Source organism: Nyctereutes procyonoides, unplaced genomic scaffold (genome assembly GCF_905146905.1).
Source record: "Nyctereutes procyonoides isolate TBG_1078 unplaced genomic scaffold, NYPRO_anot_genome, whole genome shotgun sequence".
Taxonomy (NCBI): Eukaryota; Metazoa; Chordata; class Mammalia; order Carnivora; family Canidae; genus Nyctereutes; species Nyctereutes procyonoides.
In genome coordinates this window covers 14,516,579-14,534,964 of record NW_026575145.1, presented here as the reverse complement: position 1 = coordinate 14,534,964, position 18,386 = coordinate 14,516,579, and the positions used below count along the sequence as shown (strand labels likewise).

At 33.8% G+C, this 18,386-nt stretch overlaps 1 protein-coding gene across 1 annotated transcript in view; it reads left to right on the top strand.

Moving 5' to 3' along the window:
• Positions 1 to 18,386, top strand: part of AKAP6 (A-kinase anchoring protein 6) — a 482,960-nt gene that overhangs the window by 426,729 nt on the left and 37,845 nt on the right. Inside the window, exon 12 of the mRNA XM_055309349.1 lies at positions 492 to 707. Within this exon, the coding sequence (XP_055165324.1) occupies positions 492 to 707 (216 nt within the window). The remainder of the gene's footprint in view (positions 1 to 491; positions 708 to 18,386) is intronic.

Genomic DNA, 18,386 nt, shown 5'->3' with positions numbered 1-18,386 from the left:
ATCAAAATTCTTTGCAGTCTTACTTAACTTTTTCCCAGCCAGTAGAAAACTAAACTTCTAGCTCCAAAAAAATCTAGGAATAAATTAGGAAAAATTCCATTTCCTTTTGGAGCACTTTCCTATCTTTTGTGTTTCCTAGGACCTGGAATCAAAGCATGTCAGTCTGTTTAGCATTCCCATGACTTAATATGATTTATTTCTTTAAGCTATAAATTGCTAATCACTTAGGCGTCAAGGTAGGACCCAGCATTTTATAATGGACAAATCAGTGGAAAAGGGAAGAGGAACCAGATGAGCTAAATTCTTTGGTATTAGTTTGGTATCAATAGAGGTCTCCAACCCAAAGACAACTCTCTCAGAGCTCTTCTTGCCTTATTGTTCATAGCTGAGTATATTACTACAATTTGAAATTATAGTAGAATAATTCAATTCAAGTTTTAGGAAATTTTACTCTGTAAACACTCATGGATCAATCGCTCTCTATATTGCAGTCTCTCTGTGGTGAAATCAAGCAGCGACGTCGTGGAGTGGCCTCCATCCTGCGATTATGCCAGCATCTTCTGGATGACCGGGATACTTGCAATCTGAACGCAGACCACCAGCCCATGCAACTGATCATTGTAAATCTTGAAAGAAGGTGGGAAGCCATTGTCATGCAAGCTGTCCAGTGGCAAACACGGCTACAAAAGAAGATGGGAAAGGAGTCTGTGAGTTATTTTTTTTTAGCATCAAACTTTTTTCTCTTATTTTTCTCTTATTTTATTTTTCTCAGAAAAAAATTATTTCAGGGCTTGGAAAATGTATTTATTTTACAAATGGTTTTGTGAACTAAAGGGATAGGTATCTTCAACCACTCAATGAGATTCATTTGTCGTAGCACAGAGATTTATTTGCCTACTAATAAGAAGTGTTTCAGAATATCTCATTGTCTTTAAAAAAAATCACATGAAGATTTTCCTTCATCTTAACAAAGTAAGCCATTAATTCCTTCAATTATTCCTTCACCAATGATATTCTTTAATCATAGAATACCCCATGAAGATTTTGTTAGAAGGTGGCTTTCCATTCTCAAAGTATATGTAGCAATGTGTATGCTCTATATATACGGTAATGACATAAAGTATACTCCTTACCTTGTCATTACACGATGAGTTAACACTATTTGTACAACAAACTCCACTGTTTCTTCTTGGAGCTCCTTCTGACGGAGGTGTGTTGCTGAGAGCTAGCAAGTTTCCTCTTTAAGTTTTAATGCAGTGTGCAAGGTAGATGTAGGGATCCCTTTTAAGAGTTTTCCAAGTTGATTGTAAGTTCAAGCTGTTGCTACATGAAGGAAATATATGTGACTAGAGTTGTTTAATAATAATTTAGAAAAAAAACAAAAAAATAAAATAAAATAAAATAAATAATAAAAAATAATAATATAGAAAAAGCTCTTGTCCAGGAAACCTTCATATCCTTAAGAAAAAAGGTTTGCTGATAAAAAGATTGCATTCCCCACATGACTTTGAAGTCACTGTCCATTAGTTGAGGCCTAAGTCACAAGTTTGACTTACATAAATGAAATACATATATGAATACATGGAATGAAATATGTGTTTATATCATCAGTTCTATGTCTTCGGAAAGTACAAGATTCAAAATTGAAAAACCAAATATAATAATCCTGCCATAGGAAAAAAAATCCTTTTTCTTTGAATTCTAATTTTAACAACATGTTAATATTTGCTATTTGATGGGTTTGGCATTGGGGACTAGAAACAGAAGGGACAATGAATCAGTAAGCCTTCTCACTCTTTCTGCATCTGTAGCTATATTGAGTCTAGGGGGTGATTTTATCCTTAACAGTTCAGTTTAATTGTTTTGAGCTGAAGTTGTTAAATTTCTTAAGTCTTCCAAGTTATTACCAGTAATCAGAGTCTATATAATTGGATGTCTTTTCTTGAAATGACCTGTTTGTTTTGAAGCTATTTAGCTGGAGTGTTTTCTCTCTTTCTTTCTTTCTTCCTTTTTTCTTTTTCTTTCTTTTTTTTTTTAGCGTTGGGAAGGGCAAAAGAGGTTATTTTTTATTCTATAGTTTGAAGCCTCTAAGCATGGTAGTGGCCATAATAAAACTTACACAGAAACCATCTGCACCTGGAGAAGCTTTGACATTTTGGAAGCATTCAAACTGCTTTGGAGGAGACAAAAATGGCTTTCTTTGGGGATTTATTTGAAATCGTATGATCAGGGATACAGGACTAGATCTCTGTGGACTAGATGTAGACATTTTTATCCTACTTCTGTGGTAAAGGTAAGCTTTCACTTTAAAACCCTGGCTACTTCTTAGAGGCCCAGAATAAAACATAGAAGTAGATATAAATTGCTGATAGAGAAAAGTCTCCCCTTTTCTTTAAGTTAGCAGCTGAGTATGTAGGTTGTTTGGAATGATAGGAGTAACAAATAAGGTCTTCTGTGTTAAACAAGGTTGAAAATCACTGTCAAGAAAAGGATAGAGGAGAGTGGGACTAATGCCAACAATACAGTAAGCACAGGGTACCTCATTAAGTTGGAGATATTTCTTGCTTCTGATCTCTGTTGGTTGGATAGAGTCCAAGTTGCTCTGATGGGCAACTTGACCATGTGGGAGGCTGCCTATGCAGAGAAGCAGAAGTCTCTAAGTAGCCTGTTTGCTTTTTATCATATGTTTCTGCCCTTATGCCATCTCCTTCTTATGCACAGGGACTATCACTACTATGTTTCCAAGGCCTGGGACATATTTACACATGGTAGATGTTTGATAGATATTTGCTGAATGAATGAGTACATGCTTTATTAAATAACTTTCGTTTTATTTATTCTGGCATTTGGTTTAGAGTTATATCTATATTCATTATTAATGTTCATATTCCCACAAAATGGCTTTGAGTATTGTTATATTCCTATAAGAATATTCACCTTCATGAAACCACAAAGAAACCTTCTGACTTTACTTTTGGTCTGATAGGAGCAATCTTTCCACGTTCTAAAACATGATATGAAGTACCTCGTGGTATATACTTTTTTCTTCAAATGTTATTTCTGAAGGAAATTCCTTATGAGGTATTGGATAAAGTGGTTCTAAAAATGTGGGCAAAGTTCTGCTGCTGAGGATGAGAAGCTCTGATTCAATCACTGTGTTATAGAATTTTCCTCATTAGTCACTTTTGAAATAACTTATATGAGATGCCACATAATCATACATGCAGTGCTCTGTATTGTTCAATTTACATCTGTTTGTGTGATGACTTGATTACTGTTAATCTCCTTCATTGGTCTGAAGAACGCAGCCACATAGAAAATTTCTGCTCACCTTTGCATTCCTAAAGCCCCACATAGTACCTAGAACTTAATAGGTACTTCATAATATTTGTTAAATGAGTGAATTTTCTCTGAGTGATTCTCTATAGTAGTCAATGTTAGATCCTCAAAAGTGAGTAAGTCTCTTCCATCTTCTGACAAAGTGTAGCTAGAAAGATAAGACAAATATACAAATAACTATAATACTAGGTGGTATTCACTGGTAATTACTGGCTTCCCTCTTATAGTTAACACTGACAAAAATATGGAAAACCTTTCAATAATATTCAGAAAAATTCAAGTGTATAAATGTCAAACAAACTTCTCTATTACCCCTAACTAGGTAAATAATGACTATATTTTTCTCTTTTTTTAAAAAGTTGCAAGAAAGTCAGAGATCTTGTATTAAAATCCCAAAAGCATCCTTCTCCCTTATCAAGATTATGAAACTGCATAATTACTTGACATTACACTTGTTATTTATATATTTAAAGTCTTTGCCCAGACTTAATATTTGTGTTTGTGTGTGTGCATGTTACCTATAACATTGATCTCTGTCAATGTTTTTCAAGCTTTAATTCTAATTTTCATTTGATTTGTATGTTGTTGTTTCTCCTAGTACCCTGCCATCTTTCTTTGTGAGCCAAAGAAACTTTAATTTTATTCCTTTTACACTTTTTTGTTGGTTCAGGACCATATCTTGACTGACAATACTACACATTTGTATTTCCTGAAGCCATCCCATCTGCCAAAATAACATTCTAAATTTATTATGTATTTATTATAGAGGACCAGAATTTTAATTATTTTAACAGCTTAAATATCACTTCCTGCAATAGAAATACAAATTAAAATGTACAAGACAGTCCACAATAACAACAATAATCCCTACCAATAATCAATAAATTCACTTAGAACAGTGTTTTTTGATTTTCAGTGAAGCGACAATAACTCCTTGATGAAGGAGTTCTTCCTTCTAGGCCTTCTTCCTCTTAAGATACATAGACAGATTTCCACTTTCGGCCAAGATAAAGTAAGGGACCAGATTTACCCTTGTACCTGAAACAACTAAAAAACTGGACAAAATCACAATTTTTAAACTTGAATATCAGGCAATGAAGAGATGTGAAATGAGTGAAGTGATACTATGGTTACCCAAATCTCTACCTAGTGATTCCAGGGCACAGTGTAATAGAAACAAAATCTATGCAGAACCTGGCAATCTTGCTGAATTGAAGAGATAGGTCTAGGAGTCTGAGGAGGCCAAGGCAGCTAAAGTTGCTATAGCACAGAGTACTAGAGAGGAGGGAGCTACAGAGAAAGAGCTGTAGACATATGCAGAGGGATCCACTCCGGTCTTAAGTGGAAGGAACCATCCAAAAAAATTACAGGGAACTGTTAATAGTTCCTTTTGTCATCAGTCACAGTTATTTGTATTCTCAGGGCATGTGCCAGAGTATTAAGAATATTTTTGCTTTAGCAGTGGGGCAAAAATTAAGTCTAAGTGCAGTTCTAGTCTTGCCCAAAAATGATAAAAGCAAGAACTGAAAGAATCAAACTCTTTCAGGGCACTTGGGTGGCTCAGTCAGTTCATTGTCTGACTCTGCTTTTGGCTCAGGTCATGATCTCAGGGTTGTGAGATCAAGCCCTGCCTCAGACTCCATGCTCAGTGGGGAATCTGCTTGAGATTCTCCATGTTCCTCTCCCTCTGCTCTGCCCCCCCCCACTTTCTCTCTCTATCAAATAAATAAATAAATCTTAAAAAAATGAAACTCTTTCAAAGTAAATGACTTTTTAACTTTTTTAATGGCATCCTAACACAAAACTTGAAAATACTTATAGGCATGCAGGTACCCAGGATCCAACAAGGTGAAACTCATAGTATCTAACATTTAGTCAAAAGCAATTAACATTCAAAAAAGGAAGTAAAATATATTTGATAATGAAGAAGAAAAAATTAAGCAATAGAAGCAGATCCAATAATGATGCAGACTATGGAATTAATAGATAAGAACATTAAAAGTTATTTTACTTGTATTCCATATGTTCAAGAAGCTAGAAAAAGATATTGTGTTTATTAAGTAGAGACATTGACGATATCTATCTGTCTAAGATCAAACTTCCACAGATGAAAACTATAATAACTGAGATGAAAAATACACTGAATGGTATTAACAGCCAATTACACACTGAAGAGGAAATAATTCATAAACCTGAAAAACATAATAGAAACTGTCTAAAATGAAACAGAGAAAAACAAGACAAAATAGAATACATGGCATCAGTCAGCTATGAGACAATTTCAAACAGCCTAATATATATATATATATGTAATTAGAATCCCTAAAAGAAAGGACATAGGGACAAACAATTTTGGAAGAAATAATGGCCAGAGTCTTCAAATTTGATGAAAACCATAAATCTATAGATCCAGAGTGTCAACAAATCTTAGGCACAATAAACATGAAAAAAACTACACAAAGCGACATCAGAATCAAATTGATTAAAACTAGTGATGAGAATATCTTCAAAGTACCCAGGAAAAACAGAAACATTATTAAGAGTTACAGCAGACTTCTTTTTTCAGAATGCAAATCAGAAGACAGTGGAACAAATCTTTATAAAGCATTGGAAAAAAACAACCAAAAAAAAGTAAAAAACAACAACCAAGAATTCTATACACAGAGAAGATATTCAAAGAGGAAGATAAAAATGGTTTTCAGACATCAAAAGATGAAAAAATTATCACCAGCAGAATGCATTACAAGAAATGTTATGAGAAATACTTCAGGCAAAATAAAATGCTATCAGCAGGAAACTTGAATCTGTGCAAAGAAATGTTAAGCACTGGAAATGTTACCATGTGGGTTAATATGAAATATTTTTTGTATTATTTAAATATCTTTAATTGATAAATAGGTTGTCTAAAGCAAGACAATAACAATGTATTGTGGGATTTATAACACATCAGAAGTAAGACACATGACAACAATATCACAAAGGTTAAGAAAATGAACTATACTGTTAAATGGTTTTTATACTACATGTGGTAATATAATATCACTTAAGGGTAGACTGTGAAAAGATAAAATGTATACTGTGACTCTCTAGAAACACAAGAAACTATAACTAATAGCCCAAGAAGGGAAACAAAATGAAATAATTAAACACACACACACAATGCAGGAAAAGAGGAAAAATGGGAATAAAGAACAGGTGTAACAAAGAGAAACAAGCAAGGTAGAAGATTAAACCAACCACATCAGTAATTCTATTAAATATAAGTGAACTAGAAACCCCAATTAAAGGGCAGTAATTGTCAGATTGGATTAAAATAAAGCAAAATTGAACTATATGTTGCCTATAATAAACCCACCTTAAATATAAAGACAAATATGTTAGAAGTATGGAAAAAATATACATTAAGATAACACAAAATTTTAATATTTAACAAATTAGATTTCAGAGCAAAGAATAATACAAAGAATAATACAAGAAAAAAAAGAATAATACAAGATATAAAGAAAAACATTTTAATGATAAAGATGCTAATTCATCAAGAGGACATACCACTACTAAATATTTATGTTTTAATAACTGAACTTATACAAGTCAACAACTAATACAAATGAAAAGAGACAAGAATGCAGTTTTATTTTTTATTTTTTTAAATATTTTATTTATTTATTCATGATAGTCACAGAGAGAGAGAGAGAGGCAGAGACACAGGCAGAGGGAGAAGCAGGCTCCATGCAGGGAGCCCGACGTGGGATTCGATCCTGGGTCTCCAGGATCGTGCCCCGGGCCAAAGGCAGGCACTAAACCGCTGCGCCACCCAGGGATTCCAGAATGCACAGTTTTAGTCAGAGATTCTAACACCTTTCCTCAAAAACTGCTAGAAAAAGCAGACAGAAAATCATTAAGAATATAAAAGCCATAAGCACTTCATAAACCAACTTGTTCTTACTGACATTTAAAACACCCCATCCCACAAAAGAATATACATTCTTTCAAGTGCACACAGAACATCTACCAAGAATAATTATTTTGTGAGCCACAGAATTAAGTTAAATTTAAAAGGATTCATATCATACAAAGTATGCTCTCTGATTATAATGGAATTAGTTTAGAAACAAAGGATATATTGATAAGATCCTCAAATATATGGAAACTAAATAGCACACTTATATACAATTCATGGAGCAAAGAAGAAATGAAAAATGGAAAGTACAAAGTGTTTGTACTGAATAGAAATAGAAAACAATATTAAAATTTGTGCCACAAAGGTTTGTGATTAAATAATGACCTTAGCTTTCACCTTATGCAACTAGAAAAAGAAGAGCAAGTTAAATACGAAGTATGTAGAAGAAAGGAAATGAAGATCAAAGCAGAAATCACTGAAATTGAAAATAGAAAAATAATAGAGTAAAAAAAATAATAAAACAAAAAGCTATATTATTGAGAAGATAAAGTTCCATCAAGACTTATCAGGAAAAAAGAAAAAAATTATCAACACCACTAGTAATAAATATCATCACTACATATTCTAGTAATTAAAAATAGCTAAAAGCATACGAAAGGGATATTATGAATAAGTTTATGACATTAAGTTCAACTATTTAGATAAAAAGAAAACCTTGAAAGTTCCCAGCTACCAACATTTATTCAAAAAGAAATACACAATCTGAGTAGCCCCATATCTCCTAACTAAATTGAAGTATCAGTTAAAAAACACCCCTACAAAAAAATCTAGGCAAAAATGGATTTATGGGTGAATTCTTCCTAATAATTAAGAAAGAAATAGTACTAATTTTACACAAAAATCTTCCAGAAAAATTTAAAAAGAATACTTCCCAATTCATTCTTTGAGACAGTATTACCCAAAGAAATAAGAAAACTACAGACCAATATCCCTCATAAATAGAGATTCTTAACAAAATTTTATCAAAGCAAATCAACAATTTATAAAATAGATAATACATCATCACAGTGTGAGGTTTAGAATTGCCAAATTGCTTTAACATTTGAAGAAAATCAATGTAATTCACCATATTCATAGACCAAGAAAGGAAAACTATTATATTATAATAATGGGTACAGAAAAAGCATTCATCAGATCTAATATCTTTCCTTATAAAAATTCAGAAACCTAAGAATAAAGTAGAAACTTTCTCAGTTTAATAAAGGGCATATACAAATAATCTAGAGCTAACATATTTAATGGTAAAAGACTGAATGCTTTTCTCCTAATCAGGCATAAGGCAAGGGTGTCCATTTTCACCATTTCTGTTCAATATTGCACTGGAAGTTTTAGCCAGAGCAATAAAAGAAGAAAAAAAGGAATTAAAGACATGCCATTTAGAAGTTAAGGAACCAAATTATCTTTACTCACAGACTCCATGATCATCTATGAAGAAAATGCTATAGAATCTCCAAAAAAAGATCCTAGGGCTACTAAAGGACTTAATAGGCTATAGAATACAGGACTAATATACAAACACCTCAATTATATTTTTATGTACTGTCTGTGAACAGTCAGAAATTGAAGTTAAAAAACAGTATCATTTATAATAGCAGCAAAAACATGAAATACTTAGAGATATATCAGAATGCATGAAGACCTATACTCTGAAAATTACAAAATATTACTGCTAGAATTAAATAACTAAGTGAGTGATGAACTATATATATATTGTGTTCATGGGATCAGAAGGCACTATATTGTTAAGATATCATTTCTCCTAAGATTTATCTATAGGGTTAATGTAATTAAAATGAAAATTTTACTAATGTTTTTGGTAGAAACCTATAAGCTGTTGTCTAAAACTCATATAGAAATTCAAAGACACTAGAAGAGCCAAAACAATTTTAAGAAAGATGAATAAAGTTGAAGGAATTACATCCCCTGATTTTAAGACTTATAATAAAGCTCTGGTAGTCAGGAGAGTATGGTATTAATAATCAAGGCCAAGAAATAGATCAGGATAGATATTTCAGAAATAGAGCTGTACATAAATGATCAGTTGATTTTTGACAAAGAGGCAAAGGCAATTACAATGGTAGTCTTTAAACAAATGATCCTGGAACAACTGAATATCTATATGCACAAAAATGAAATTGAACTCTATGTTGCACCATACTCAGCCATGAAGTCAAATTGGATCATTGACCTAAATGTAAAATGTAAAAAAAAAAAAAAAAAAAAAAAAAGGAAAAAAATTGTTGGGTAAATCTTTGTTACTACTGGAGGAAATATGAGGGGTAGTAAGGAAGCTTTTGGGGATGGTAAGTGTAGTCACAATCTTGATTGTAGTGATAGTTTCATGGGTGTATTCAAATGTCAAAATATATAAAATTATACATTTTAAGCTGTGCAGTTATTTTATGTCACTTATATCTCAATAAAACTAAAAAACACATGGACATACACAGAATTTCATATGTAATTACAAATTGGTTAATAGATTACCTGAAGCCTGACAGTGAATAACCTTGCTTTAGAGTAAATAAATAAAAATGGGCATTACTTTTCTAAAGGATGAAAGAACAACAACGACAATAATAATAGTTAACATAGTAACACTTAATAGATATCAGGGCCATTTCTGTCACATATTAAGTCATTTAAGGCTTTTTTTTAAGTATTTATATTTATTTTTATTTCTTTTGAGAGAGAGAGAGAGACAGATGTCGAGGAAGGGCAGAGGGAGAGAGAGAGTCTTAAGCAGACTCCATGCTGAGCATGGGGCCCAACCTGGGGCTTGATTTCAAGATCCTGAGGTCAGTCATTTAAGACTTTTAATAACCATATGATATATATAATATTATCCTCTCAAATTTGCAGAAGAAAAAATTGAGGCAAAGAAAGTTTCAGCAACTTTTCCCGAGTTGCCCAGCTAGTTTGTAACTGATCTGACATTCAAACCTAGGCATTTTGTTTCCAGAGTCAGTGTCTTGAATCAGCAGCCTAAATTGTCTCCCTAAGATGAGGCCATTTTTTAATGATATGAATGTTGCATACGCATCCAGTGTTGTTTTAACTAAGCAAATTCAGAGGAGTTTTATAAATACAAATAAAACCTATTGGATTTTGAAATTATGTCATCCCACTTTTCCAATACAATGTAGGAAATTATGGATCAAACTTATTCATTAGTCATTATCACAGGTGATAAATGAAGGTTTTTTAAAAAGATTTTATTTATTTATTTGAGAGAGAGAAAGCGCCTAAGTCAGGAGAAGGAGCAGAGGGAGAAGCAGACTCCCTGCTGAGCAGGAGCCTACCATGGGGCTTGATCCCAGGACCCTGGGTTCATGACCTGAGCCGAAGGCAGACGCTTAACCAACTGAGCCACTCAGGCATCCCTGAAGAATTTTAATTGCCAAAAAGTAACCATATCTAACTGGTCTAAGAAAAGCAGTAGTATTTTATAGAGAACCCTAAAAATGAGCATTAAGCAACCATTTTCCCTTTCAAAGTACTAGGAAAAAAGTAAAGAGAAAATTTTGGCTGCCATGTGAGTTGCTTGACCACTGATATTTCATTGACACTTATTTAAATATTTACTATAAGTACTTGGGGTTCTTATTAATTCACACCTGCTTCAAATTAACTCCTGACTTTCATGAAATTTGTACTAAGAAATCCAGTTTTCCAGTGGTGTATTGTAATTGATCTGGCATTCAAACCTAGGCATTTTGGCTCCAGAGTCAGTGTCCTGACAAGTCAGATTTCTTTTTTCCAATGCCATCTCAATAAACCTTTACTAGACAGGTTCAGGCTAATATAGAGCAATTCTGTCAGGGGAAGCCAATGTTGCTAAAACAAGGTGTCATACATTGTGAGGAAATGTGTTTCTCAGTTTATTTTATCTTCTCATGTTAATTTTTTTGATTATCTGGCAAATATCCCTCTAAAAGCCAAGTAGTATAAGTGTCGATCACTAAAAGGATGGGGCTGTTTTGTTATGTGCTAGCAGTATCAAACCTTGTCTTAGTCATTGGGTTACCATTTTCATCCATTGTCTCATTTAATCTTTGTAACTACTATAGATGAAGAAACTAACTTTTTGAAAGATTAATTACCCACGTTCTCAGAACCAGTAAGTGGAGGAAAAAGATTTGGATCCATATATGTGTGACTCCAGGATTTTAAGCTCTTTCACAGCTCTTAAAAAATTTGTTGATATAATTTCTTGCCTCACCTTCCCCCCAATAGTCTTGTTTTTCTTTTATATTGGAAACTTCCTGGAATTCTTTTTTGAATTGAATACAAGAAGAATAATATAAACAAATGATAACACAGTAATTTCTGTTAATATACTATTTTTTATTAGTCCTAAGAATATTTGAATGATATGTTAGAGATCTAAGACTCAAGCTAAATTGGGTTTAGTTAGAGAATTTCATTTGAAAGTAAACCCAATGCATCCCTGCACTCTTATCTTTTGGCTCTTACATAAAGAAAGTGATTCATTAAAAGGGATAGAGTTAAGTATTGGGATTATTTGGAAAAAAAATAAACAATAAAAAATCTCAGAATAAAAAAGAAAAAACTTGAGAGGAAAAAAGAGTTTCTCTTGAAAAACTGAAAAGTTTGAATAATATCCAATGGGAAAAAGACTCTTCAACAATAGTTTAGGAAAACTGGACAGCTACATGGAAAAGAATGAAACTGGACCACTTTTTTACACTACACCCAAAAACCAACTCAAAATGGATTAAAGACCTAAATAAAACGATAATAATCCTAGAAGAGAGCACAAGCAGTAATTTCTCTGACATTAGCTGAAACAATATTTTTCTAAATGTGTCTCCTGAGACAAGGACAAGGGAAACAAAAGCAAAAATAAAGTATTGGTGCTTCATCAAAATAAAAGCTTCTGCACAGAAAGAGAACAATAAAAAAAACTAAAAGACAGCCTACTGATTGGAAGAAGAAATTTGTAATGACATATCCAAAAAAGGATTAGTATCCACAATATTTAAAGAACTTATACAAGTCAACACCAAAAAGAAATCAGATTTAAAAATAGAAGACATGAACAGACATTTCTCCAAAGAATAAATGGCCAACAGACACATAAGATGATCAATGTCACTCATCATCAGGGAAATGAAAAACAAAATCAAAATGAGATACCACCTCATATCTGTGGAGAATACAACAAAAACTCAAGAAACAACGGGTATTGGTGAGGAGAAAAAGGAAACCTCTTGCACTGTTGGTGGAAATACAAACTAGTGTAGCCTCTGTGAAATACAAACTGCTGCAGTCACTGTGAGAGACAGTATGGAAGTTCCTCAAAAAATTAAAAATAGAACTACCTTATAATCCAATCATCATATTATTGGTTATTTACCTAAAGAATACAAAAACACTAATTCAAAGGGATATATGCACCTTATGTTTATTGCAACATTATTACAATAGTCAAATTATGGAAGTGGACTAAGTGTGATATATATATATATATATATATGTATAAATACACATATATATTAAAATAATGAAATCTTGCCATTTGCAACAACATGGATGGATCTAGAGGGTATATTGCCAAGCAAAATAAACCAGTCAGAGAAAAACAAATACCATATAACTTTACTCATGTGGAATTTATGAAACAAAACAAATGAACAAAGGAAAAATGGAGAGACAAACCAAGAAACAGATTCTTTACTCTAGAGAATAAACAGAGGGTTACCAGAGAGGAGGTGAGTGGGAGAGATGAGTGAAATAGGTGAAGGGCATTAAGAGTACACTTATCTTGATGAGCACTGAGTAACATATAGAATTGTTGAATCGCTATATATATACCTAAAACTAATATAACACTGGATGTTAACTACTCTGGAATTAAAATAATTTCAGGTAATGACAAGTGCAATGATGAAAAACAACAAACAAACAAATATACATACAGTTGACTCTTGAACAACATGGTTTGAACTGCAGAAATCCACTTACATACATATTTTCCCCAATAAATATATTGGAAATTTATTTTGAGATTTGCAGAAATTTGAAAAAATTGACAAGCTATGTAGCATAGAAATATCAAAAAATTAAGAAAAAGTTAGGTAAAAAAAAAAAAGACCTTTGTTCAAGATGGTGGCATAGAAGAATCTTGAGCTTACCTCCACCCATGGACATAATAAATATACAACTACATAGAGAATAATTTATTTAGAAAAATTCCTAAAAACTGGATGAAAAGATCTCCACAATGAAGGACAAAGGGGTAACATTCTGATGCATGGGAGTGGCAGAGACAAGGTCTTGTCAAAGGAAGAAAAGTTCCATCCAAGGTGCAGCAATCCACAATTGGGAAGAATATCAAAGGGAGAGAACTCTTCTTTAAGCACCAAGTTGTTGGAGCTCCACATCAGACACTACAACCCTTAACTACTGCTCAGGAGAAATGAGCCCCACAAAAGCCAAGCTTTGAAAACTATCAGGGATTGTATTCAGGAGAACCTACTCTTTAAGGGCTCACATGTACCCTGGCATTCAGTGATAAAGCACCAATTCTGAAAACACAATATTGGTTAAAGGGACCCACTTTCACCTGGGGTGTTTGCCAGAGAAGGAAGAAACTATTGAGACAGTCTTTGGGGGATGTAGACAATGTTGGTTGCCATTTTTATGATCATATTCAACCTTGCTAGTGCCAGTGCTGGTGGCACAATATTGGAACTCTCACCGTAACCTGCTAATGTGGGCAAGAACAGTTTGCTGAGATTCCCCACCCACTGCCACAGTTGCAGTAGCAACATGATGTCTCAGCCAATTGGGCCAGGGGGGCAGACCTGCCTACTACTGTGGTCTCAGTGGCAGCTGTAGTGCCCTAGCGATGGCCACAGTGGAGTTGCGGGGTGGAGAGAGAGCCCAACAACTGCTGTAACCATAACAAAGAAAGCAGTGCTTCAACAACCTATGGCAGGGGGAGAGCTATAACTATCACCACATCAACATCTACAGTGGCAGCCACAGCACTGCAACCAGCTAGACCAGGAGAGCCATGTCCATCACTGCAGTCCCAGCCAGCTGGGCAGTGGGGAGAGTTCTGTTCACTGCTATTCCACAGCCACTGACCACCCCACAATAGATAAGCACACACACCTCAAATAGGAGATTCTCTTTTAGCACCTGCCTCTGGTGATCAGGGAGGATTGTGCTTCTGATCCCTATGGGACATTGACACAAAGTCACTCCAAGACTGAAAGAGGTAGCTGATTTACCTAACACATAGACCACAAACACAGAGAGTCAGACAAAATGAGGAGGAAGGGAAATATATTTCAAATGAAAGAACAATGCAAAAATCTCAGAAAAAGACTGTAATAAAACAGAGCTAAGTCATCTACCTGATAAATAGTTCAAAGTAATGGTCATAAGGATGCTGGCCAAACTCGGCAGAAGAATGGATGAACACAGCAAGAGGTCAACAAAGAGAAAGCATAAGAAAATATCAGTAGAGATGAAGACTACAATAACTAAAATGAAAAATGCACTAGAGAAAATCAACAACTGATTAGATGATACAGAAGAACAGATAAGTGACTTGGAAACAAAGTAATGGAGTCACTGAGTCAAAAAAACAAAATAAAAAAAGAATTTTTAAAAATGAGGATAGTTTAGGGGACTTCTAGGACAGTAGCATGTATACCAATACAAGCGTTATAGGGGTCCCAGAAGGAGAAGAGAAAGAGAAAGGGGCTGAAAACTTCCCTAACCTAGAAAACAGATACCCAGGTTCAGTAACCACCGGGAGTCTCAAACAAGAGAAACCCAAAGTGATCCACATCAAGACACATTATAAGTAAAATGTCAAATGTTAAAAATAAAGAGAAAATCTTAAAAACAGCAAGAGAAAAACTAGTTAGATAAAAGGGAACTCTTATAAGGCCATCAGCTGATTTTTTGGCAGAAAGTTTGCAGGTCAGAAGAAAGTGGTATGGTATATTCAAAGTGCTGAAAGGGGAAAAACTTACACTACAGACTATTCTACCTGGCAAATTATCATTCAGAATTGAAGGAGTGATAAAGAGTTTCCCAGCCAAGCACAAAATAAAGGAGCTTGTTGACCAGCCTTACAAGAAATGTTAAAGGAACTTAAAAAAAAAAAAGTTTACTTTTTGAGATAGACAGAGTGTGCACATGAGTGAGGGGAAGGGCAGAGGGAGAGGAAGAGAATCTCAAGCCGACTCTCCACTGAGTGTGGAAAACAGGGCTCCATCTCACAACCCTGATATCAAGATTGAGCTGAAAGCAAGAGTCATAGGCTCAGCCAACTGAACCATCCAGTTATCCCTAAAGGGACTTCTTTAAGCAGAAAATAAAAGGCCATAACTGAAAGACAAAATTCTCACTGGTCAAGGCAATTATATAATAAAAGTAGTGGATCAATCACTTATAACTAGTATGAAGGTTAAAAGACAAAAGTAAACTCAACTTCATACTAGTCATTTTTTTAATGCACAAAACAAAAAGATGTAAAGTGTGATGACAAAAACATAAAACATGGGGAGATGTTCAGTAAAAATATAGTACTTTTAGAATGTGTTCAGACATAAGCAAGCATCAGCTTAAAATAGACTGCTATATACAGTTGTTATATATGAACCACCTGCTAACCACAAACCAAAAACCTATAATAGATCCCCAGAAACAAAGTGAAAGGAATCCAAACATAGCCCTAAAAAAAAAGCGTCAAACCACAAGGAAGAAAAGCAACAGAAGATAAAAGGAATGAAGAAGAACTACAAAAATAGCCAGAAAACAATGAACAAATGGCAATAAGTACAAACCTACCAATAATTATTTTAATGTAAATGGACTAAATTCTCCAATCAAAGGCATAGGGTGGCTGAATGGATTAAAAAATAAAAAGCAAACTCATCTATATATTGCCTAAAGAGACATACTTCAGATGTAAAGATACACAAAGACCACAAATGAAAGTATGGAAAAATATTCTAGGCATATGGCAATAAAAAGAAACATATGGTAGAAATACTTATATGAAATAATAGATTTTATAACAAAGACCATAAAGACAAAGAAGGTCATCACATAATGGTAAATGGATTGATCCAACAAGAGGATATAATATTTGTAAATATTTATGCACTCAACAAAGGAGCACCTAAACATAGGAGCACCTGCCTATAAGGCAACTGTTAAAAGACATAAAGGGAGAAATTGACGGCAATTCAATAATAGTGGGGGACCTTAATACCTCACTTATATCAATGGATAGATAACCAAGATGAGGGCAGCCCAGGTGGCTCAGCGGTTTAGCGCCACATTCAGCCCAGGGTGTGATCCTGGAGACCCGGGATCAAGTCCCACATCCGGCTCCCTTCATGGAGCCTGCTTCTCCCTATGCCTTGTGTCTCTGCCTCTCTTTCTGTGTGTGTGTGTGTGTGTTTGTGTGTTTCTCTCATGAATAAATAAATAAAATCTTTTTAAAAATTAAATAAATAAAAAAAAGATAACCCAGATGAAAATCAACCAGGAAACACTGGCTTTAAATGACACATTAGAGCAGATAGACTTAATAGACACACACAGGACATTCCACTTAAAAACAAGTGAATATATTCTTTTAAGATGCACATGGAACATTCTCCAAGATAGATCACAGATTAGGGCACAAAACAAGTCTCAATAAATTTAAGAAGATTGAAATCATATCAAGCATCTTTTCTGACCACGATGGAATGAAAGTAGAAATCAATTACAAGAAGAAAACCACACACACACACACACACACACAAAAAAAAAAAAAAAAAAAAACAAAGACATGGAGACTAAATAACATGCTATTAAATAACTAATGGGCCAGTGAAGAAATAAAAGGGGAAATCAAAAATTACCTTTAGACAAATGAAAATGGAAACACAATATTCCAGAGTCGATGGGACATAGCAAAAGCTGTTCTAAGAGGGAATTTCATAGCAATACAGGCTTACCTAAAATATCAAGAAAATTTTCAAATAAACAATCTGACTCTACACCTAAAGGAATTAGTAAAACTAAAACAAAACCCAAAGTTAATAGAAAAAAATAAGGATCAGAGTGGAAATAAGTGAAATAGAGACCCCAAGAAAGAAAGGATCAGTAAACCAGGAGCTGGTTCTTTGAAAAGATAAACAAAATTGGCAAACCTATAATCAGATTCATCAAGGTAAAAAGAGGCCCAAAATAAATAAAATCAGAAATGAAGGAGGAAAAGTTAAAACCACAGAAATACAAGGGATCTTAGGAGAATACTACCTACAATTACATACTAACAAGTAAACCTAGAGAAAATGGATAAATTCCTAGAAACACACAATATTTTAAGACTGAATCATGAAGAAATCGAAAATCTGAATAGCCCAATTACTGGCAAGGAGATTGAATCAATAATCAAAAAACTCCAACAAAAAAACCCAAAACCCAAAAAACTCCAAAAAAAAAAAAAAAAAAGTCTGGGATCAGATGGCTTCACAGGTGAATTGTACCAAACACTTAAAGAAGTGTTATTACCTCTACTTCTTAAGTTATTCCAAAAAATTCAAAGATGCAGAAATGCTTTCAAACTCATTTAATGAGGCCAGCATCACTCTGATATAACAGACAAAGACGCTACAAAAAAGGTGAAATTACTGGCCAATACCCTTGATGAACATAGATGCAAAAATCCTCAACAAAATATTAGCAAACTGAATTCAACAATACATTAAATGGATCATAAATCATGATCAGATGGGATTTATTCCAAAGATGCAAGGATGATTTAACATTTGCAAATCAATCAACATGACATACCACATTAACACAATGAAGGGAAGAAAATCATACGATAATCTCAAAAGATGAAGGAAAAGCATTTGACAAAATTCAATGGTCATTTATGATAAAAAGCCCCAACAAAGTAAGTATAGAGAGAACATATCTCAATATAATAAATGCCATATATGACAAACCCACATATATCATCACAGTCTTTTCCTCTAAGATCAGAAACACAGGATGCCCATTCTCAGCACCGTTATTGGACAATGTATTGGAAATG